Source organism: Leopardus geoffroyi, chromosome A3 (genome assembly GCF_018350155.1).
Source record: "Leopardus geoffroyi isolate Oge1 chromosome A3, O.geoffroyi_Oge1_pat1.0, whole genome shotgun sequence".
NCBI classification, from domain to species: Eukaryota; Metazoa; Chordata; class Mammalia; order Carnivora; family Felidae; genus Leopardus; species Leopardus geoffroyi.
In genome coordinates, this window is record NC_059336.1 from 12,600,340 (window position 1) to 12,624,631 (window position 24,292).

The window sequence follows — 24,292 nt, forward strand, 5'->3', positions numbered from 1 at the left end:
TTTTTCTTTTTAAAAGGAAAGATACATAGGAAACAACTGATCATGTGTCTTGCTTGAGGGGGGACTCAATTCTGCACCTATGTATTAGACGTGTGTCAACCCCGTGGCTGAAGAGGTGAGGGGTCACTTGGGCCATGCCCTCTGGGTCAGGCGACAGACTGGGTTGGAGAGGGGCTGCCTTTCAAAGGCCTGTGCCACCTCACTCATAACTTGGATTTCACCACAGAGAATCTGAAAGCTGGAAGGGAACCCAAAGGTCAGGGGCAGGATGATTTCCAAGCCTGCGTGAGACTCACAATCACCTGAGGGAGCCCATTACACATACAGATTCCCGGACCTCAACCCACACCTGCGGAATCATAACTTCTGGGGTACAGCCTGGGAATTGGTGTTTTTCTCCAAGCTGTCCAGGTTATTTTGAAGGCTGCCCAGACAAAAGAATCACTCATCTGACACAACCCCTCTAGGATATGTGACTTCTAAGGCATTCTCTGCTTCCACTGACTCAAAGACTCCTTAAAATTCTGTTCTATTTTTTACCCTTTTTGGTTCCTGATTGGTCACATCCTTGCCTCTACACACACAAAATAGCACAAGGTCCTAAGATTATCTATGGTGCTAGGAAAACCTGCCACTCTGCAGAGGCCGGACTCCGTTTCTCACTGGCTTCCCCCATCACTGACTGTGGAAGCATCGCCATTCAGTAAGCAGAAAAAAACAAGAGACAGTGGCTCAGAGTAGAACATGATACCGCCAGATCGTATGACTGACTGAGCAGAAGAGGCCTGCACAGCCTCTGTTTGTCAAGTCCAACCCCAGAGGTCACCACACAGGGGCAGGGGGTGGGGGCGGGAGTGGGGAAGTTGCGGGGGAGGGGAGGCGTGCTAAAATGTGTTTCTGAAAAACAGGTCAAGATGCCCTTTACCTCACCCCCCTTCCCCCACTGCTGATGCACATGCAGGCTTCAGAAGAGGACAGCACGGGCTGCCTGGTAAGTGAGCTCCGGTTCTTGACGTTGCTTATGCCTTACTCCTAGTGGATGCATAAGCCCATGTGGAGCACTGGGTTATGAGTGCGATGGTTATAAACTCCTCAAATGTGATGTTAACAAGTAGGCCCCACAGAACTGATGCTGCAAAGCAGGACTGAGGTGAAGGAACCACTGGATATTTAATTCAAATACGAAAAGGACTAGAAGTAGTCTCTCTACAGACTCCTGTGAGGGCACATTCCCATTCAAACTGAACAGGGTTTTTTTTTTTTTAATTTTTTTTTTTAACGTTTATTTATTTTTGAGACAGAGAGAGACAGAGCATGAACGGGGGAGGGTCAGAGAGAGAGGGAGACACAGAATCGGAAACAGGCTCCAGGCTCTGAGCGGTCAGCACAGAGCCTGACGCGGGGCTTGAACTCACAGACCGCGAGATCATGACCTGAGCCGAAGTCGGCCGCCTAACCGACAGAGCCACCCAGGCGCCCCTGAACAGGGTTTTAAAGCACGACATTATTCCCTTGTCTGTGCAGTCACACAGGGCCAGAAGAAAGAGTTCCCGTGACCTTCCTGTTCTGCCTTCTCACTCCTTGTGCCAGATATTGTTCTGGGCACTGGAGGTACAACAGGGAGTAAGATGCTCCTTCTTCTCACGGAGTTTATATTCTCCCGGGTGGGGGCAGACCAAAGCCAAAAGTCCTGGCTGCGATCCCCAGGGCCCTGTCTGATTTGTAGACACTTTAAAAAGAGCAAGTTGCAGTGATCACGCATAAGACTATCTCATTTTTGGAAAATACAAACTGTGTGTGTGTGTGTGTGTGTGTGTGTATACGCGTGCGTAAATTTTTGTCAATGCACAGAAAAAAACCTGGAAACATAGCAGAGGTCCAGCAGCACGAGCGTGCTTGGCAAGCTCACTTGAGGAAAGCGCTTTGCATGGTGAGTGGGGTGGAAAGTTACCGGCAGGTTTAAGCAAAGGATTAACATGATGTGATACATTTCTAAAGACTCCCCCCGCCTCCCCCCCTGCCCAGTTCCTGCATGGAGGACAGACTGGAGGACAACAGGAGGAGAAGCAGGGGACTAGTGAGGTGGCTACCGAAGCTGTCCAGGAGGGAGAAGCTGGTGGCTTGGACTCTGGGAGGGTGACAGAGATGGAGGGTAGAAATTCCTGCTTTATTCCTTGTCAATGCAATGAGATGAGAAGAGGGAAGAGGAGGGAGGCCTCTGGGCAGCTGGCTCGCTCACCCCTGTGTCTAAGGAGGCTGCCTGCACAGGGATGTTCACTGCCACCCTATTTATCCATGCCCCTCAACAGAACAAGAGATAAATAAAATGGTGGTATCACATATCATACGTCAGTCAAAAGAAATGCCCTGTATCTGCAGGTAGCAATACAGCCAGATCTTAAAAACACTACTGAATGTAAAAAGCTGCAGAATACCTGAAACTAATATTATAGGTCAACTTCAATAACAAACATTTTTTAAAAATTATTTTAAAGAAAAGTATTAAATACTTTTGATAAAGAGGAGTGTAGACATGGAAGAGGCTGTGTGGGAGAAACATGACTGATCTGTGTTTGGGAAACACTGAGTAGTTATATTTGGTCCCCATCATCACCTACGGAGGCAGATGACACCACTGTTATTCTGTGTCTAAAGATCCCGGACCCTGGAAAGGTTAAAGAACTTGTCTCAGATGCTAAGCCATCTGTAAGCCAAGTCTGTGCTCTCAGTCTTGACTTATCTGCCTTCTTTATGGACAAAAAGTTGTCATACAAAGTTGGGGTCGTACGAAGTTACTGATATTTGAGTTTTTCAGTCCATGAGAATGACAACTTCATGTGGTTCAACCTAAAACAGTATTAAAATGAGAAAATGGGGCACCTGGGTGTGGCTCAGTCGGTTAAGCATCCAACTTTGCCTCAGGTCATGATCTCACGGCTTATGAGTTCGAGCCCCGCATCAGGCTCAGTGCTGGCAGCTCAGAGCCTGGAGCCTGCTTTGGATTCTGTGTCTCCCTCTCTCTGCCCCCCCCCCTCAAAAATAAATAAACATTAAAAATTTTTTAAATATTAAAATGAGAAGAAATTCCATGTATCCAACTAACATTTTAAAGATGCAAATAAATTAGGGAAATTTGTCAAATTCATAAGATAAAATTCTACCACCCACAGGTAAGGAAAAAAACAATGAAAAAGATGAGAGGAAAAAAAGTATTATGACCTACACAGGCAACTGGGTTTGGGGTTAGCAGTCTAAGGGATTTCAGTCTTACTTTTTTTTTTTAAAGTGTTTATTTATTTATTTTTCAGAGAGACAGAGTTCGAGAGGGGGAGGGGTACAGAGAGAGGGAGACACAGAATCCAAAGCAGGCTCCAGGCTCCGAGCCGTCAGCATGGACCCCGACGGGGGCTTGAACTCACAAACCGTGAGATCATTACCCGAATTGAAGTTGGACACTTAACTGACTGAGCCACCCATGCACCCCCAGTCTTATCTTTAAAGTTCTAAAAAAAATATTTAACAGAGAATGTAATCATGTACAACTTTGATAATTATGAATGGATTTTATTTTTAAATTTTTTAAAATATTTATTTATTTTTGAGAGAGAGAGAGAACGAACGTGGGGGGAAGGGGCAGAGACAGAGAGGGAGACACAGAATCTGAAGAAGGCTCCAAGCTCTGAGCTGTTAGCACAGAGCCCGATGGAGGGCTCAAACTCACGAACTGTGGGATCATGACCTGAGCTGAAGTTGGGTGCTTAACGACTGAGCCACCCAGGAGCCCCAATTACAAATGGATTTTAAGATATGCATTAAAAAATCCAAAGTTTTCTAGAAATAAGAACTAAAAGATAATGTTTGTGGTATGAACAAGACAGCTGAGACCAGTGGTTCCCTACAGCCTTCACTAGGACATAGAAAGAACTCTATTCATATTTTTCTTATCTTATCCTTTTAAAAGTTCTATTTTTGTTTTATAATATAAATAATTTAATAAGAGTAGTACATGTACATAATCTTACCACTGAAGATATATGAACGTATTAAAAGGTTATTCTCAAAAAAATTTGGTTATTGACATATGTCCAGGGTACCCTGGAGATCACTGAGTTAGGCAAGACAGACCCTAATGCTCCTCCCCTGGCATGGGGGAAGTGTGTGACAGACCAGGTGCAGAAGGGAAGGAATAAAGAGGATCTTTACCTTTGGTAGAAGTGAGCACCAGGAGAACTCTGTAGGCTTCTCCCCGTGGGGAGAGGGAATTCTAAGCTAACTGTGCTCAGGACAAACCAAACCCAGAAGCATCTCTGCTACCCCATCACCTCTCCAAGCTCAAAGAAGGATGCCTTTATTTATTTATTTATTTATTTATTTATTTATTTATTTATTTATTTATTTAACGTTTATTTATTTTTGAGACAGACAGAGACAGAGCATGAATGCGGGAGGGTCAGAGAGAGATAGGGAGACACAGAATCTGAAACAGGCTCTAGGCTCTGCACTGTCAGCACAGAGCCCAACGCGGGGCTTGAACTCAGGGACGTGAGATCATGACCTGGGCCGAAGTCGGACGCTTAACCAACTGAACCACCCAGGTGCCCCATGCCTTTATTTATTTTTAAAAATTTTAATGTTTATTTAATTTTGAGAAAGAGAGAGAGAGAGAAAGAAAACGCGCAGGTGTGGGGGAGGGGCAGAGAGAGAGGGAGACACAGAATCCGAAGCAGGCTTCAGGCTGTCAGCACAGAGACCAATGGGGCTCGAACCAACGAACTGCAAGATCATGACCTGAGCCAAAGTCGGCTGCTTAACCAACTGAGCCACCCAGGCGCCCCTAAGAAAGATGCCTTTAGATGCCCAGAGCAGAATGTGGATATGTCTGCAGCAGTCTTCAATTCTGCCTAAACCAACTTTTACCCCTGGACACTGACCTTCCATTTCCAAGTCAGAAGTTACCTCTCCCACACTGGGAAAAGCCAGTCAAACAGGCTTTGCAAGGGCAACCTCCAAGAGGAAATGCATTTCATTTAGTATTCCAGAGGGCACTGGGTCACTTTCTAATGTCATAAAAAGGACAACATATTTTGCATTTTGTATACAAACCAAAGAAATTCAAGTGTACCTATTAAATCACATAGAACTTTCATTCTGCGGCGGGGGGGGGGGGGGGGGGGGGGGGTGGAGTAGAAGAAGAGCTAACCATATGTCATAGGTCTCAAGACACTCTTAAATCTACAACTCGAGCCAGGACTGTGGCCTAAAGTAGAGCAGGATGTCAGTGTTTCCGTCCCAGAGTTCTACAAACAGACTATTTCTAGGAAAATATATAACATAAATCATAAACAGCATATTTTTAATCAAAGACGCCAAACCACAGGGTAATAGTTAAGAGGGGTGGTCAGCAACCTTTTTCTGTAAAGAACCAAATTTCTAGGCTTTGCAAGTCATGTGATCTGTTCCAACAACTCAACTCAGCCGTAGTAGTGGGCAAGCAGCCAGAGGTAATACATTAACAATGGGTACAGTTGCTGCTGTGGACTAAATGTTTGTGATCCCCTGTTCCTATGTTGAAGCCCTACCCCCAGTGAGATGGTATCAGGAGGAAGAGCCTCTGGGAGGTGATTAGGTTTAGGTAAGATCAGGAAGGTGGGGTCCTTCGTGGGATTAGTGCCCTATAAGAAGAGACCAGAGATCTAATGTGCTCTCTCTGTCTTGTGAGAACTCGGCTGTCTACAAACCAGGAAGAGGGCTCTTACCAGGAACTGAATCAGCTGGCACCCTGATCTTGCACTGCCCAGCCTCCAGAACTGAGGGAAGTAAGTGCCTCCAGCTTAAGCCACCCAGTCCGTGGTGTTCTGTTAGAGCAGCCTGAGTGGATTCAGGCAGCCGTGTTCCAATAAAATTTTATTTACAAAAGCAGGTAGCAGGCCAGATTTAGCTCACAGTTGCAGCTTAAGGACTCCTGGTTAAGAATTCAGACAGGGTGGGGAGAGTCCTAGGTGCCCACTCAATCCCACCACTTTCTGGGCACAGGAGCTCCGTAGGGTGGTCACTTTATTCTTTAAGCCTCCGTTTCCTCCATTCTGAAATGAGGATGAAAGTTAAGTGACCAGAGGGGTGCTGGGAAGATCAGACACGATGCTGTGGACAGAGTTGATGCAGCACTCTGCACAAGGCCCAGCACTGGCTGAGACCTCAACACGCGTTAGACACCATTCTTTACACATCAGTCATGTGAACTCTCAGCACCAGCTTCAGAACTAAACTGTAACATAAGAAGGAAACAACTAAAGTTAAACTTATGCCAAATTTCCTCAGAAAATTTCACGGCCACAAATATTTCAGGATAGAAGCAGGACTTGGGTCTGCCATTTAAGAATTCTGGGCTCACAGTATGTTTCACATAGGACAATCTGTACAGAATCTGGTTGAATGAGAAAAATGGCTTTTCATTTGGAAGAACTGCTTCCATGAAAAAACTGTCACCAACTTTCAAGCACAGACATATCAAAGTATCAAAGAAGCGAGACTGATAGAGTAAATATTAGACCACCGATGCCAAAAACGTGGCATGCCCACTGCCACTTGGCAGTCCTGTGCCACAGCAGACAGAACCAATCGATCACAGTCCTTTCTCAAGAAACCCAGATGAAGCTTCAGATAGCTTTTCAACACAGCTTCTGGGCAATTACAGAACCTGTTCACTATCCCTGCTCTCGAAAGTCCTGGTAAACTATGGGCTTCTGACCATCATTTTTTAATTTGTCAAGCTTTTTTCATTGATGCTGGTTGCTTGCTGGGGTTAAGAATCAAAGTGAGGTAACCACAAGCCTCAAGAGTAGATCTTAAGAAAAAATACAAGAATGCTGGACCAGGAAGAATTAAGAAACCGTAGTTGGAGTCCTGTTTCTTTCACGCTACATATTATCGGACAAGTTACCTTAACTTCTCTGTTCCTGCTTCTTCATTAAGCAAAGGTAATTTATAACAAGGTCACTGTGGCTCTAATACAGTCGATCCTCATCACTCCCAGATCCTGTGTTTGCAAATGTACCCACTCACTAAAATTTATTTGTAAGCCCCAAATCAATACTTGTGGTACTTTTATAGTCATCTGCGGACACACGCAAAGCGAGGAGAAAACTGAATCACCCGACGCGCACATTCCCAGCTGAGGTCAAACACAGAGACACTCTGTCTTCTCGTTTCAGCTCTTTTACTACAAACAGGGTCATCTTCTGTGGCCTATTTCATGCCATGTTTTTTACATTTCGGTTCATTTTGTTGATTTTTTTTGACATTAAAAATTTTTTTTAACGTTTATTCATTTTTTTTTATAGAGACAGAGCATGAGTGGGGGAGGGGCAGAGACAGAGGGAAACACAGAATCCAAAGCAGGCTCCAGGCTCTGAGCCGACAGCACAGAGCCCGAGGCAGGGCTCGAACTCACACACCGAGAGATCATGACCTAAGCTGAAGTCGGACGCCCAAGCAACTGAGCCACCCAGGTGTCCCGATTTTTTTGACGTTTAAGATGGCCCCCAAGGGGCGCCTGGGTGGCTCAGTCAGTTGAGCGACCGACTTCGGCTCAGGTCATGATCTCACGGCTCGTGAGTTCGAGCCCCGCATCGGGCTCTGTGCTGACAGTTCAGAGCCTGGAGCCTGGATTCTGTGTCTCCCTCTCTCTCTGCCCCTCCCCCACTCATGCTCTGTCTCTCTCTGCCTCTGAAATAAATAAACCTAAAAAATAAAAAAAATAAATAAATTAAAAAAAAAAAAAGGATGGCCCCAAACACATTGCTGAAGTGCCATCTATTGTTCCTAAGAGCGAGAACGCAATGATGTGCCTCACGGAGAAATTACACGTTGAGATAAGCTTTGTTCAGGCACGTGTTATAGTGCTTTGACCGTGAGTTTGATGATAATGAATCAGTAACATATATTAAATAATGTCTTTAAACAGAAACACACCAAGAACAAACTTATGTACTGATTTATGTATTAATCAGTTGACGAGCATGTTGAGGCCAGAGGCTCACAGGAACCTTACTCTGTATTTCCTGTGGGAACCATGGTTCAGCATTTGCTTATTCAGGATTCACAGGGACTTTATGGAATATTACCACAAATGATGAATATTGCTTATATTTCTCTACTGGATATTATGAATTTTAATGCCATCAAGAAAGAGGTGGCGTAAAAATACCACGTGCCCATGTATACCAACTCTTCCAACGAATCCTAAAGGTTTCAGTTAGAAAACCGCATATAAGAGAGTACAACACAACATTTCTAGGGAAACACATTCTTCTTTAGCTGAGGTCAGATCAGACCTCTTACTTGTCCCTCCCTCATGAGACCTCCATAAAGAATACACTGGATGGCTCCTTTCCCCATTGCCCCTGTGAAAGGACCCCCCTGTGGCTTGGAGACAACCCTCCTGACACCATCAAGTTTAAACGCGGTACCTGCAAGCAGTCGAGGGATGTGCTGACCACCCGGGGGGACTTGGACTGGCAAGCTAGCTCAAACGGAAGGAAATACTTGTCGGCTTCGATGAAGTTTGCCTTCGGGGGTGCAGCAGCGCCACGCCTAGGGAAGAGGCAGAAGAGGGCGGAGAGGGGAAATGGAAAAAAGTCTGCTTTTCTACACCTCACTCTAACTGCCCATCCCACTTGTAATCGCTTGACTGGAAGTGCCTGCAAACTGCCTCTGCGGGGCCAGACAACTGAAAACTGAAGCACATGCATTAGGACAAAAGACCATAGGGCCACATGCAGAGAGCAAGGTCTCTGACTGGTAGGCTATGTCGACAGCGACCTGGACTGAATCCCGGCATCAGCTACGTCGGGGCTGTAGTTTTGAAACGCGACGAACTGGCTTCTTGACCATGAAGACGAGGCACAGCCACTTCCAGGACAAGCTGTGTTCCTGCCTAAAGAAGCCGGACACAGAGGGCAAGCAAGGGCTTTGCCTTGTCTGTCAAGAAAAGGGACAGCAGCCTCAACCTGATCTTCCTTACCCTTTCCTGCAAATATGCAGTTACCGAGTCGGTAACCTGCTAACCTAGCATCTGTTCAAACACACACAGAGTCGGGCCCTGTGCCCGGCACTGTGCTAGGAGAGCATGCGCTGTCCATAATACAATATGAGAAAACACGCACAGAGAGGGGTTCCCGTGGCCACTACCTACTCCCTTAATACTGTATTTCAGCCAGGAGAAGAGCTTACCTCTGCTTTTCTATTTCTGCTTTAATTTCATCTGTGGGGAAAAAAGAAGGGCACGTTAAGAGAATGCAATAATTATACAAAAGAAAACTTTACTGAAAGATTTGGAAAATATTAAAAAGAATGTTTATCAGAATTTTAAGAATGAAATGCTGATATGAAGTAATAAAAAGTGATTACGGTAACAATAACAATAGCTAACACGTGCACAGCAGCTATGTTGTGCTAGGCATTGCTCTAAGTACTTTACATACTTTTAATTTACTTAACCCTCAAAACAACCCTATAAGGCAGGTAGTATTTATCTCCATCTTATCTACAGCACGCCTTCTCAACCAAGACACTACTGACATCTGGGAGCAGCTAATCCATTATGGGGCTGTCCTACGCACTGCAGAACGTTCGGCAGTATCCCTGGCTTCTACCAGTGGGATACCAAGTAGCAGCCCTCCGCGGTCTCAAAACCAAAAATGTCTCCAGACGTTGCCAACTGTCCCCTGGGGCAAAACTGCCCCAGGTGAGAATCACTGATTTAGATGAGAAACCAAGGCACAGAAAGGTTAGGTAACTTGCCCCCTGTTAGATATCAGGAACTGGGGAACTAGAATTGGAATCCAAGCATTCCGGCCCATAGTGCAATGTTCTAGCTATTTCCCTGTTGTGCAAAATGCATGTTAAGGATAGCTACCACAATAATATGGTAATACTATCAACATTTCAACTGTGCAAAAATATGTATAGGAGATTGGCAACAAATATAACAGAAAGCTGTGTTAGTAGAATGACTTTTTTTCACATTTTCTATAAGCATATATACTTTGTTATTTTTACATAGAAGTTTTTTTTAATTATGGCAAACACAAAACTTACCATCTTAACCATTTTAAAATACACAGTTCAGTGTATTAAGTACACTCATATTGTTGTGCCAAGGTATATAAAAATTTTTATGAATTTATAAAAAATCTTTACCATGGAGGTTATACAACCTCACAGTGAGGGTTTCAGAAATAAAGCGTCATTATTCACAAATCACAATCTCGGATAGTCTTATTTCCAGGAGAACAAGGTTTTGTGCCCTTGAGGCAACAGAACACCCCATCTAAATATGGAGAGAATTCTCCCCCATTCTCTTGATCAAAAGTATTCCTGCACATTAGGCTTCACAGGCTCAACATATTATCAAACCAGGCCACTGAAGTAAGCCTGCTGTGTACTCAGATAATCTCCAAGAGCAGTCTTCTTTATCCAATCTGTTGAGAACCAGTGGTCTGGATACAGCATTAGTTATCCCAGCAACACAGCTCTGGAAATTACAGATTTCTTTTTCTTGGACAACTATTATCCTAGACTGAACTAGGAAGTGAAAACTCAACAACCAGATTCACTAGAGGTGGCAATTTCTAACCCTGAAGCAATCTTCCAATGTCTTCTTACTGCACACATCAGACGATGGGGGAGAAACACCCAGATGATCGTTAGCAAGCATTTTGCTCATGGACCATCGGGGCTGTGACACACAGGGTCTGTTACAGAGAGCTCTGTGGCATTCCCTTTTGGGACAAGAATCCACTAAGGACGTAGCTGTGGCTTCCTCTAGTGGAGGCCTCCGGGCTGTGCGAGTGGCTCAGGAGACCCATCCAGCCCAGGACACTGGTAGCCAAGCTTTCAGCTGGCAGAAATCTGTACCCATAACGTCAAGGCTTTCTTGGTCCTTGGTGTCACCGTGTGACATGCCAGAGGCACACCGCTCCTCAAACTCAAACGTAAGGTCTCCTTCTGTTCACGGTTACCTTGTTAGCGTCTAGATGTTAAATATATCTGAAGCAATTAAGCCTTCACTAGAGTCTGGGCTGGCCTCTGAGCTCCAAAATAATCTGTTTTGGAATGTCACCGGTGCCAACTCACTAATGGATGAGGCAATCACCAGGAATGCCAGCTACTCAGTCACTGAGGCATCAAGGGTAATAAACTCAAGTGCAACACTCAAAGGCCTACGGAGGCCAGGCAGTGGACATCAAGGAGAAGCACGGGTGGGCTTAAGACATCAGGGGAAGGGGGGACCCCTCCACATCCCACAGGGCCTCAGTCCCGGCGGAGCCCAGAGGTGCCAGCTGTTTTGATTTTTCCAGAGGTCAAAACCCGGATTTTAAGTGAAAGTTTGACTGTAATCCAAAGCAACCTCAATTATTTTTAAAAGTATTATGCTCAAAAAAAACTAGTTTGCAACCTTTGCTTTACCGATCAGGAAAAATCGAGGAAAATGTACTTCACTGGCTGCAGAGAAGTTAACAACTGCTGGGGACAAAAGTGGCTTTTAAGGACTATGGCCAGCACTATGAAGACAAAACATCCAAGTTTTACACCAGCTAAAATGCTTCTCAGCCAAAAGGCATGTAAGGAGCCTGAGGACCAGGGTTCAAGGCCCAACTCCACTAAATTTTACAGATGAAAACACAAGACTCAGAGACATTAGAGTCTAGTAAGCGGTAGGGCTGGAACTTGAACCCAGAAAATTAAGGCCCTTGTTCATAACCCTTGGGTACGAGGGTGACTCCTAAATAAGCACCCAGAATTTCCCGGTAAGCTATAAATGCAGAATATAAGCGTTGGCTTTGCTATCACTAGCCCAGACTGTGATTACTGCGACCATAGTTCGAAGCACCAGTGTTTGGACCGCTCTGAGCCCCATCCGGCCTCTGGAGGCTAAACCCCGGCTCTGGACTCTCTCGATCTGGCTGTGGCAGAGCCACCAAGATGGTACGCCCTGGTTTTCCAAAAGAACTGAACACGGGCCAGAGTGACCTGTGGCAGTGAGTGAAGAGCACAGCCCTCCACAGTGAGCAGGACAGAGGACACTACTGGTGACAGCTATTGCCAAAGGCCAAGACACCAAGGTCACAAATTGTATGTTTGCAGATTTTCTTCAGTTTCTCACTTTATGCTTAAGTATTCCCACAAGAATCAGGAATTGTTGCACTCTCTACACCATTCTTAAAGAAGAAAAATTATGAAAAAAACCTCTTCATTGGGCACAGCTGGGGTCCCGATGATGATGGAAAGCCCCGGGGGGGAGGGGGGGGGCGAGGAGGCAGCCTGAGCTGACCTACCTATGTTCTGACAGATCTGGTGGCTGTTTTGAGTATAAAGAGGAGGGTGGCCAGGACAGAAGCAGGGACTCCAATCAAGGGGCTAGTGTTACTAATCCAGGCGAGCAGTAACAGGGGCCTGGACCAGGATGGAGTCCATGGGGGAAGGTGAAGTATCAGAACCACAGGAACGCGCCATTTCTGTAGGCTGGGAACGGCCGAATAGTAGCGGTTTCATGTGGCCTGCCCTAACAGTTGGCTTCTGGATATATCTGCATAATAGGGTATGTTCTTCCCATTAAACAGAGGCAGAAAAAGAAACAGGGGAAAGGTGTGTGGCAGGGGGCCTCACAGATAGCTTGGCACGGCCTGGTGTGGTGGAAGACAGGAAATTCATTTGAGATTCAGCAAGAACTGGGTTCAAGTCCTCGCATGGACATCTATTAGCTGAATGAGGCCAGCTGGGTTAGTAAGCCTTTCTGACTCTTGACTGCCAACTTTATTTATTTTTTTTTTTTTTTAAATTTTTTTTTTTTTTTTTCAACCTTTATTTATTTTTTTGGGACAGAGAGAGACAGAGCATGAACGGGGGAGGGGCAGAGAGAGAGGGAGACACAGAATCGGAAACAGGCTCCAGGCTCTGAGCCATCAGCCCAGAGCCTGACGCGGGGCTCGAACTCACGGACCGCGAGATCGTGACCTGGCTGAAGTCGGACGCTTAACCGACTGCGCCACCCAGGCGCCCCTTGACTGCCAACTTTAAAAAATGGGGATGATGAAAAGCAGCCCCCTCTGCCCCACAGACTGTAACCAGGCCTTTGGGTGCAGGTGATTCTCTTGACAAGCCCATGAGAGAGGTACTGTCAGATTAATGGCTAAGGCAGGGTCCGGCCTACAGCAGGTGGTCAACCAAGTGACAGTTCTCTTGCTTTGTTCTTAAAAGAGGAGTCAGAAACCGCACAAAACCTCTAGTGCTATCAGTGGAACCAAGCAGAGAAAGGGAAAAAAGAAAATGAGGGGCAGGTGCCGATTCGGTCCTCACCAACACCCAGGAAGCCAAAAGCACTCTTCTCCCGTAACTGTTACCCAGGTGAGGAATCTGGGCACACGGCCGAAGTCACCTGTCCACCATCACAGCCACCAAGTGCTACTGCATCATACCCAGGCTGTCTGCTCCAGAGCCAATACTCCAGAAGCCCTCAATGATGAGACAGAGGAGGAGGAAGAGGAGCATATGGTAGGACGCACCTGCTCTGGTTTATTGCTCCACATTTTAACAGGTGTTCCCAGCAGCCAACCGGGCAATTAGCAGCCATAAATGAACAGGCTGGAAAGGAGGAAGACCTGAGTGGGGTGGGGCAGCTTCAGCTGAAAAGCCACACTCTTCCTAGGAAATCCTTTCTGGGCATGGCTGCCATCTACCAACCCCTAGGGTCAGGACCACCCCTCCCCCCCCCCCCCCCCCCCCCCGCCCCCCATTCATCAGTGACTTTGGCACAAGCCTCTACTCCACTCCCAGGCTGAGTCCAAAAAACGACCCACATCAACCTCAATGATCTCATCACTGGTCAACTCACCCAGAGACCCCAGAAGTCCCTGCAAATCTTCAACTCTCCCCACACATCTGACCTGCCACACACACCCCTGCCTCCTATGCAAACCAAGGCTGCCCCCAACTCGTGCAACTTCTCCTCCAAGGCCCTCTTCCCCCACTCCAAGCCAGCCTGGTGAGGCTGGTCACACTCTGAATCTTGTCCCTATATGGAATGGTGGACTTCCAGCTCCTTCCTGACCCATGCCGTCAGTCTTCTTTCCTTCCAGCTGACCAGCAGGGCCCTTCTTTGGCCTGTCAGATCTTGACAAGGCCAGCATTAGCTTTCCCCTTTCTTCAGTTCCCAGGATGGGTCCCATTAGCAGGACTGCTATCAGAATGGTGGGTGATCAACAGTCATGACTCTCTCTGACCTTTAGTCTTTAACTTCTGGCAAAATCCCAAACTGAGATTATACTACCATCTCCTTCTGACCTGTCTCCATCTAGCAACCAGACCTCTGACAGTGGGGCAAGTTGGTAGGGCTAGAGAGTCATAATCGCCAACCATAAATGGAGCCCTAAATAATGCCGGGTGAGCCCATCTCCTCTACCTTCCCTCAACTACTGCTCCTTTCTCCACTCTTCTCAAACACCCCACCTCCCCTCCTAACTAACCACCAACCGGTCCTCCTCTTTACTCATTACCCATGAAGTGGCCTCCTATTTCATCCAGAGATTAGAAGCCGCCACAAGGAGACTGACTCAGCTTCCCGTTAGAGAACCTAACTGGTTCTGTACCCAGAATTTCACTCTTTCCTGCCAGAAGACAGTGTCCAATCCCTCCACTTCTATAATCTCCCATCCCTACCTGCCTCTGCATGCTCTCCGTTCTGCCTGGAATCTGATTACTTCTCACGGTGCTGGGCCACCACCACTGCCATCCACGCTGCTCCAGCTCCCACCCTTTCCTCCCACAGCAGCCAGAGGGATTCCCTTAAAATGTAAATGAGATCACATTTGCTCAAAACAGATTATCCATAACCCTTATGATGGAAATCAGATTACATCTGCTCCTTTGCTCAAAACTTTCCACTGGCTTCGCATCTCACCCTGAGTAAAATCCAAAATCTTGACCTTGGCCTCCAAGCCTCTGTAAGATCTGGCCCCCTGCCATCCCTCTGATCTCACCTTCTAGACACTCTGCTGCCCCCACCCCCAGCCTGCTCGTTCCAGTTTGAGGGACTTTGCAATTGCTATTCCTGCTGCCTGGAATGCCCTCCCTCCCCCAGATATCCGCAGGGCTCACTCCCTCACTTCCTTCAGTTCCCCCTTCCAATGTCACCTTCCCTCACCACCCAAACTGCCACCTCTGCCCCTCCTTGTCATTCTCTATTTCCTCACCTGCTTCACTTTTCCACTTCACCCTGGTTTACTTTTCTCATCTTGCTTCACAGTACTTCCTGCCCTTGACACATTATTTATCAGTTCATTTGTTTTCTGTCTTCCCCAGGAGAATATAAACTATGATAACAGAGACTTTTGTCTCTTCTGGTCACTGCTGAATTCCCAGCACCTAGGAATTCCTAGGCAGAGAGGAGGCACTCGATATTTGTTGAATGAATAAACTGTCCTTTCTCTATCCTGCATTATTTAACCTCTCACTCAGCTGGATCCTTCCCAAGTTTAAACCTTTAAATAAAGAAAAGATAAGACAAAAAAACCTTCCGGGATCCACACCTCCCTCCTCCCCTTCACACCAGAGCCAAATTTGGGGAAAGAGCTGCCCATGCTCACTGCCTATTTCCTCACCTCCTACCCACGCCCCAGCCCACTCCAGTCTGGTTTTCACCTTCACCGACCGTACCACCAAAGCAGCCCAAACTAAGGTCACCGATGACCCACATGTTTCTTGATCTGATGGGCATTTTGCCACTCTCCATCTAACCCGACCTCCCTGCAGCGTTTGACCTTACCGACCTCACCCTCCTTGAAATGTTCTCTGCTTCTATCTTCCTAGGCACACATTCTCATCTGCCCTATGGCCTTTGTAGGCTGCCTCCTCTGCCCAGCCAGGCAGGGGTTCCTGAGGCCCAGGCAGACCTCTGGCTCTCATTCTCTGTACACTCTCTCCCTAGGCCACCTCACTCTCACCGACACCTTCGGTTCCCACCTAGGCTCTCCTGACTCCCAAATCATGACTTCCGGCCCAGGTCTGTCTCAGGAACAACAGGCTCATATGTCCACCTGCTGCCTGCTCCACCTAACTGGATGCTCGAAGGCAGGTGAGCCTCAACACATCAAGTCCCAACTCAGATCAACCTCCTACCCCCACACTCCCACCTTATGGAACGGCACCACCATCCATTCAGTCGGGTGAGTCAGAAACTTAACAGCCAGCCTCTTCCTTATCCAATGTTCTCATTCACCTTCTGGACAAGTGGGGAATACACTCGCTTTGCTTGGCTTCTGTCCTCACCACTGAGGCCAGGAACCAACATCTCTCACCCGGGTGACGGGAACTGCCTCCTCACTGTCCCTGAGCAATCCCTCTGGTCCTCCTCTAAAATGTTCTGAACACAACAGTCCAAGTCCAAGTGATCTTTCCAAAACACAAACCTGGTCATCATGGCACCTTCTCCCCCGTTTACTACTCTTCAGTGTTGTCTCACTGCTTTTGCTTGGAAAATCAGACTCCTCACCATGAAAACCTTGCAGTCCTGCATGGGAGGGCCCTGGCCACCCCTCCCACCTTATTCTCAAACACTCTCCCCTTTCATTTACTATGCTCCCACCACACAGTGGCCTCTTTCAGTTTCTCTCTCTCTTTTTTTTAATTAAATGATCACATTTTTTTCTATTTCGAGATAACTGTCGATCGACTTTTTAGTTTAACGGTTGTACTCCTCCCTGCCACAGGACCTTTGTACATACTATTCCCACATCCTGCCAAAACACCTGTCACCCTAACCTATTTAATTTTTTTTAAGCTTTTATCTTTAAGGAATCTCCACACCCAACATGGGGCTCAAACTCACATTCCCAAGATCAAGAGTCACTCTACTGAACGAGCCAGGCAGGTGCCCCGCCCACCTACTTAATTCTTATTTATCATTCAAATCTCAAGACTTCCTCAGGGGAAATTTTCCCTGACAACTTTGCTCACTCCCCTGCAGGACCAGGTTTCTCTCCTTCGTAGGACTTTTTAGGTTAACTTTTTTTTTTTTTTTTAACGTTGATTCAGAGGATGTGAGCATTTGAATAATGCACTTCCCCATTAACTGCAAACTCCATGAGAAGAGGGTCCTTGTTTGTTTCCCCTGCATCATGACACCAAATGTGACACCCAAATAAATATCTTCTCAGTGAATGTCACCCTTGTTTAGTCGACAAAAGGACCATATAAAGAGCAAAATATGCACTAACCGCTCCCTGGGACTGAGGAAAAATTTAAGAATTTAATGGCACAAGAAGGCTGTTCTCCCCACAAATCTATAAAACTTAACAAAATACCTTTAATAATAATAAAAAAAAAAAGCAGCAAAAGACTTATTTACAACCAAGACAGTAAACTGAAAGAAGCTCCTTTAGGAAGACTCCAGGAATGAGTCAAGGTTTTCTAAGATAACCTTGCTGGAAAGAAAGTCAAGTATTTTCCTGGCAGGCCCCCTAAGCCTGGTGAAATTGGTGAGGACTAAATACAGTTCTGAGCTATTTATATAGGAAACTCCATGTACTTGCTGATTAAGTACACATTTTCACAAGTCTGCTCTTTTCCATAAAGAATAGTCTTACTGTTTTCCCCAGCACTGCTTACAGACTCTCCCCTGAGATTTACACGTACAGGACAGAGCTCTAAATTCATCCAACGGCTTGCTTCACCGGCATTGAAATGTCAGAGACCAGAAAAACGTCCACAAACCAACTAATACGGGAGGCAGAAAAGAGCAAGCATTCAGTTTCTCCTCCTTTAAATATGGTTAACACCAGAGCCTCTAAATTTTAACAGGTTATCTGTTAGGCACCAGACTTTACTACACTGGGTCACTTAACCTTCACAATTATCCCGGGACAAAGGTATGATCACCTTTAGCATTTCAGGAAACTGAGGCTCAAAGAAGCTAAATTATCAACCCAGCATCACAGAACTAATCAAGAAGCAAAGTTTCCAACTCAGCTCTCAGTGAATTTTCTGCTAATCCAATAAACAAACAATTTTCAGTAATCAAAATCCAACTTTTAGATGCTGCTTCTAGGCAGGTGACCGCTTCCTGAAGAATCATCATAAAGCTTTTCAACAAAAACTAATCTGTCAGGGTCCTGAGTCCTGGTATTTCTCAAAACATTAATCTGCACCACGTGCAAACAAAATGTCTCATCCAAACACCAGAATTTGCCAAAATTAAAGGGTTTATTTTGTATTTCACCAGGAAGCCTTACTTTATTTGCTATGACAATTTAGAGATGGTTTTCATATTTTTCAAATTTTGCACTTAGGTTCTTCCTAGTGGTGAGAACAGTTATTTTGAACACGTCAAAATTAGAATAACAACAACATCATATGGAGGACAAAGCAGTTCACTTTATCATATGGACGTGTAAATGTTGAATTTTTTTTTTTTGCACGTTAATATACAACTAAGATTTATGAGCATACTCCCTTAACTGGCTTCTTCCCAAGGACATTTAAACCCGTTCGAGTTTTTTCTATTTTAAAATAATAAGGAGAAAAACCCTCCCAGGATCCACATCTCCTGCCTCTCCTTCACGCCACAGCCAAACTTTGGAAAACAGTTGTCTGTGCTCGCTATTTCCTCACCTCCCACTCATGCTTCGCCCATTCCATTCTGGTTTTCTCCTTCATTGTGCCACCAAAACAGCTCAAGCTAAGATCACCAATGACCCGCACGCCTCTCAGTCCCATATATCAAGCAGAGTGGCAGATCTAAAGCTGGATTTTACGATTTGTATGTCAGGCCAGGGCACGTGTGTTCCGTATATCTCCCGCCTGGCTGTGCAGATGTGGCAAGACTCTCTCTGGGCCCCGGTTTCCCTTTGCCCGCAGTACCCAAAGACGGACACCAGCTACATGTCACACCTCCAGAATTCATCAAAGGCACTTTACCGCTGATGAAGAGAGAGGTCATAAATCAGAAAGCTTCATCACTCAAGTGAAGCTTATGGGCCATCGGCTCTTTACCCTCATTGCTTTCTTCCCCTTAGTTCCTAAACTAAAGTAAACCCAAGATACATGCAGCAAAAAGCTGCAGGGGAAAAAAGCTGTCATCATTGTGACGACAGGCTTTCAAATATATCAAAATTCAACTACAGAAAATATGGTCTCTCTACTTACCAAATGCTTTTACTTAACGAAACTTCAAAACTTTACTGCAGTGCAATTATCGCTTAAAGACTCCACTGAGTATTCTACATACAATAACTCTCCTACGGAGAAGCAACACAAGCGTGACAGTAACGGTTAAGGTCCTGGGCTCTGGAGCCAGCCTGCCAGTGTTCCATCCTGGCCCTACTGCTTCCTGGTTGAGGTATGCTGGCCAACTTCTCTGGGCCTCAATGAGGATAATAACAGTTAAGAAGTAAACTGCCGCAGAGCACATGGCATGGTGCCTGGAACACAGAAATGCTTAGTACATGGTAGATACCAATAGTTATTACATAACATGTGATTTTAAGACGTTACTCAATTGGGTGATAATGATGCGTCAGTGTAGCGTCATCATAGTAATAAATGTTCCACTCTGGTGAGGCATGTCGCTAACGGGAGAGGCAGCGCATGTGTGGGGGCAGGGAGCAGATGAGAATTCTCTGTACCTTCTGTGCAACTTTGCTGTGGACCTAAAACTGCTCTAAAAAAAATCTATTTAAAAAAAGAAATCACTCTATTTCATACGAAAGCCATACAGATATGTTTGTTATTCTTTTTATGTTTTCTTGATAATGATTAAGAATGACACCAAGTAATTACAGAGCACTCAGCTCTTAGCACTCTGTGTGGATTGTTACGAACTAAGATAATGCATCTCTTATCATATATAGATGAGAAGAGTACTGTTAGAACTCAGTTAACGTTTTCCAGATTTCCAGACAAATTTTTCCATACTCAATTTAAAAACACCCAGATTATCCTGTCAAGTCTCCAAACTCTATAATTTATAACTCAGTAATGTAAAGAGAGATCATGACAGAAAATGGCCCTTAAGACACTTATGAAAGGGAGGTTTAGGAATGTATGTGTGTACCCCGACAAGAAGGCTGAAGGGTTCAAGATTAACACACATCAGAACTTCGTTAACAAGGTAAAGACCAACAAAATCCTTGGGGTGATGAACACTCTTACAGGCTATTTTGATACTCCAGATAAAGGCTGGCAGGACAAAATCCCCTAATTGGGTCGTCTATACCTACCTATGCATTTGGCATTTAGTGCAGATAAATCACTGAGATTACTCCAAACCTGTTCCATCCTGATCATCACTGCTGTTACAAGGGACAACCCCTGTCTTCATTGAGCTTTAGCAAGTTAACACTGCGATAAACACAGCCTCCCGGTCGTGTAATTACATTCTTATTTACGGCAGCAACAAACCAAATAGAGCAATAAGTCATTCCTGAACGAGGAACCAATGCAGGTTAAGAACATCAGGCTAGAGCCCTCAGTGTCTGTGGTCTGTTACAGCTTAAGCTAATAATAAAAAACAAGAGGGGCGCCTGGGTGGCTCAGTCGGTTCAGTGTCCGACTTCGGCTCAGGTCATGCTCTTGCGGTTTGTGGGTTCGAGCCCCGCGTCGGGCTCTGTGCTGACAACTCAGAGCCTGGAGCCTGCTTCGGATTCTGTGTCTCCCTCTCTCTGCCCCTTCCCCGCTCATGCTCTGTCTCTGTCTCTCAAAGATGTATAAATGTTAAAAAAAAAAAAAAAAACGGAAAAAAAAAAACCAAGAGCAAAACCAAGAGCATCCACTATGTGCCAAGTTCTTTGCACATGTCAACTAACTTCATCCTTACAATAACCCAATGAAGAAGGTATAATACCTGTCCAAGATCACAAAGATAAGAAGCAGAAGGCAAGCGACTTGAACCCTGGCAGTCTTGAGTCCAGAGAACACACTCCTAACCTCCCTACTATGCAGTCCCTGCAGCCCTGATCCCCTCCCCCAATACACTACCACAGAGGAATCCTATCACAGCTGCTTCCTGTAAGTGCGGTCCATCATCTAAGCACTTCAACTTTGGGTGGTCATTTACAGTCCCTCTTATCAAAATTAACGATAATCTATACGTGGTAATCTCTAAAACGCTGGCCACATTACAAAACTTCTTATACACAAGCTCACACACAGGCTTGTTTCTGGGCACAAGACTGTGCCTGGAGATGCAGAGTGAAGTATCAATCACCATGTACTTTGCTATAGGTTTTCTACTGTTTACAAATAAAAGCAGTCATTTCTATTCAACAGCAATGACACAATTACTCTCTTAAAAAAAATGGCCACTTTGACTCAACACTGTGCACAGGTTCCCTTATAATAGTTCCTATGACCCAATTTGATGACAATGATGAGCCACCATGTCCATTTGCTTGCTATTCATTTAACCTATGGTCAAATTACTTCCTATATGAGGTATTTCTTACAATCCACTACTAAAACATTGAACGTGCATTCCACAACTTCTGAATAAAGATATGATCCAAAAACATCTAAAAAGCTCTCAATGTTATGACCCTTTATGACCCATAATGCAATTTTAGAAGTAGGTTGCAAAATTGTGATAAACAACTTGGTGAAAATGAGGAATGAAAAATTTTCTGCCAAATAGTTATCTTTAAATTTCTGCGACAATACTCTTAAAGTAATATTGACAGGAGAGACTCCAGGCAGATTTCAAAATGGAGTTCTAACTATTAGGCTTTTGCCTAACAAACTGCTTTGAGGTGTTTATCCTGCATTCCTGATAAAACAATATCCAACAGTTAGCCTTGGTTTTCTGAATAGAAAAGCTTTACAAATCTAAATCTCAGTAAATTCCTCCAATTGATCCTGGATTTCACAGGACTAGTATGTTTTCAGATTATCTAAGCAACTACAACCTCTCAATCAATAGTTCCTGACCCCTGAGGGAGTCTCAGACCCTTCCGAGAATCAGATAAAGCCAAAGACCTCTTCAACAAATGCAAAGTTCACAAGCTCGTTCCTAGGCCCCAAGAGAAGAATCTCGGCTCTGTCCCTTACACCAAACGTAGCGAGAAAAGTGACGGCAACTACAAACTCCCTAACAGAAAATCAAACTTTCCATTTACTCGATTTGTTAGGGAAAAAACAGGTCTTTTTACAGATGTCAAACCAAAGGCACTGGGGTGGTGAATTAGCTTGAAGCTAGCTCTGGTCAAATGTATTGATCCTCAACACCCAGAACTCTTCTCCTGAAACTCCACATGGTGGACACTTCTTGCCTTTCAGTACTCAGCTCAAATGTCACCTCCTCAGAAAGGATTACTTTCTTGACACCCTATCAAAACCAGTCCGCAGGCCCCCCCCCTTTTTTTTAATCCTATCTTGCTCTTTTACTTTCACAAAAGTATTTATTAGTACTCAGAAATGTCTCAGTAATTTTAGTTTCCCCTTTTAGAGTATAAGCCCCACAAAGGCAAGTATCTTGTCTGTCTTGTAGTGCCCATCACAGCACCTAGTAGACAGTGGCCACTTGGTAAATATTTCAATGATTAAAAGACAGGATGTCGATGCTGTAATCAACGACCAAGGTTTTAACTAGCTACGAGTGAGAGTCCTCTCCCTCTTTCCATAATCCGTGGGTCCATTCAATCAGCACCTACTATGTGCCAGGCAGAGCTGCAGACGCAGGGAATCCAGCAGTGCATAAAACAGACGAGCCTTTTTGCCCTCAAAGAACATCTATTTCAGTGGACTGCCCGCAACGAGCGGATCTCTTGCACCTACCTAAGAGGTGCAGGACATGACGGAGTTATGGGAGATCCCCAAATGAAAGAGAAAACATTCTCCAATCCAGGACTTCCAAAACAAATGTCAGGGGTTTCCCTAAGGCAGGTGAGCAAAGCACTTGCTCTGCTCACATGGGGGAACCCTAACCAGCAGAACGCAGGTAAAGAGAAAACTTGGGGCAAGGACTACCGCTCCTGAGGTTGGTGAGGGGAGGAACCAGGAAACAGGACGGCAAGAAGTCGTGGCAAGAGCCCGGGGCTGGGAGGCTGGATAGCTAGCGCTGGCTGTCACTAACTTGCTAGGTGACCTTGGGCCAGTCCCGAGCTGCCTGGACATCAGTTTCCCCGGGCTATAATAAGGGGGTCGGGAGGGTGGGATTCGAGGTCGGGGGAGGTGGAAACCAGGAGGCCGGGCAGGGTAACGGCCGGCGTGGGGAGGCCGGCGCGGGGCCGGGCCGGGGCGGCTCACCCACCGAGCGCCACCTGGCAGGCCCTGCGCAGCTGGGAGTGCTGGGGCCGCTTCACCTCCTTGTCGGCTAGGATCTTCTCCAGGGCCCGAGACACGAACATGCTCTTGGTCTGGCTCTCCTGCATGGCCCCGGCCCGGCGGGGGCTGGCAGCCCCGCGGGCTGGCGGTGCGAACAAGCGGGCGAGCGACGCTGCGGGCCCGGCGTCCCGGCCACCACCGGCCGCGTCCGTCCGCGCCGCCCCGTCAGGAAGCGACGCCGCGGCCCCACGGCGCCGCCATGTTGGAGCGCGTCACGTGACCACGTGACTGACGGGGCGCTACGGCCGCCGAGCGTCCGTCGACCCCGTGACCCCGGCGGGGCGGGGCCTGCGGCTGGGGGCGGGGTCCGGCGGGTGAGGAGGGGAGGGGCGAGGGTGGAGGAAGGAAGAGAAAAAGGTGGGGGAGGAGAATGGGAGTGGGTGAAAGGCCAGAGGGCCCGGGAGGGACAAAGGAGAAAGGTGAAAAGGAGGACAGGTAGGGGGTCGATTGGAGGTGAAGGGGTGAGGGGAGAGAGGGGGTAGGAAGAGGAGAGTTCAGGGGAAAAGAGATGAGAAGGAGAGAAGATAAGGGCAGGTGAGAGAGGAAAGGAAGGGGTGGAGGGAAAGGGGAGGTGAAAGGAAGGCAGAGAGAGGGAAGGGGGATTCATGGACACTCTCCAGACACAGGATTTCTCCATGCCTGTTGGCGAGACACACACCTTGCACCCAACTTTACCGTCACTGCACTGCGTGCCTGGCCGTCCAGTTCAGTGAGCTGTGTGACCAGTGCCACCTCTGTGCACCTCCCTTTGGAGTGTGCCTGTCCACGTTCGTCACTCTGTGGTTCTTCACAGTGCTGTGCACAGGGCAGGGTGTCTGACAGAGGAAGAAACAGAGATCACCAGTGTCACACAACCTACAAGTGAGTGTAAGAAGACAAATTCTGGCCCCCGGGGCCCCTTGTATTCTATCCTACTGCCAGC

The 24,292-nt window shown here is 46.3% G+C and overlaps 1 protein-coding gene across 2 annotated transcripts in view; it reads right to left on the reverse strand.

Moving 5' to 3' along the window:
* The window catches only part of ARFGEF2 (ADP ribosylation factor guanine nucleotide exchange factor 2), a 104,681-nt gene extending 81,042 nt beyond the window's left edge, over positions 1-23,639 (reverse strand). The window contains exons 1-3 of one of the 2 annotated variants that reach the window (XM_045444302.1): positions 23,297-23,639; positions 9,232-9,262; positions 8,469-8,592 (exon numbers count right to left, since the gene is read on the reverse strand). In XM_045444302.1, coding sequence (XP_045300258.1) covers positions 8,469-8,592; positions 9,232-9,262; positions 23,297-23,417 — 276 coding nt within the window. In that variant the 5' untranslated portion in view covers positions 23,418-23,639. The remainder of the gene's footprint in view (positions 1-8,468; positions 8,593-9,231; positions 9,263-23,296) is intronic. The other variant, XM_045444303.1, reaches the window with a different exon arrangement.
* Between the last annotated feature and the right edge of the window lie 653 nt (positions 23,640-24,292).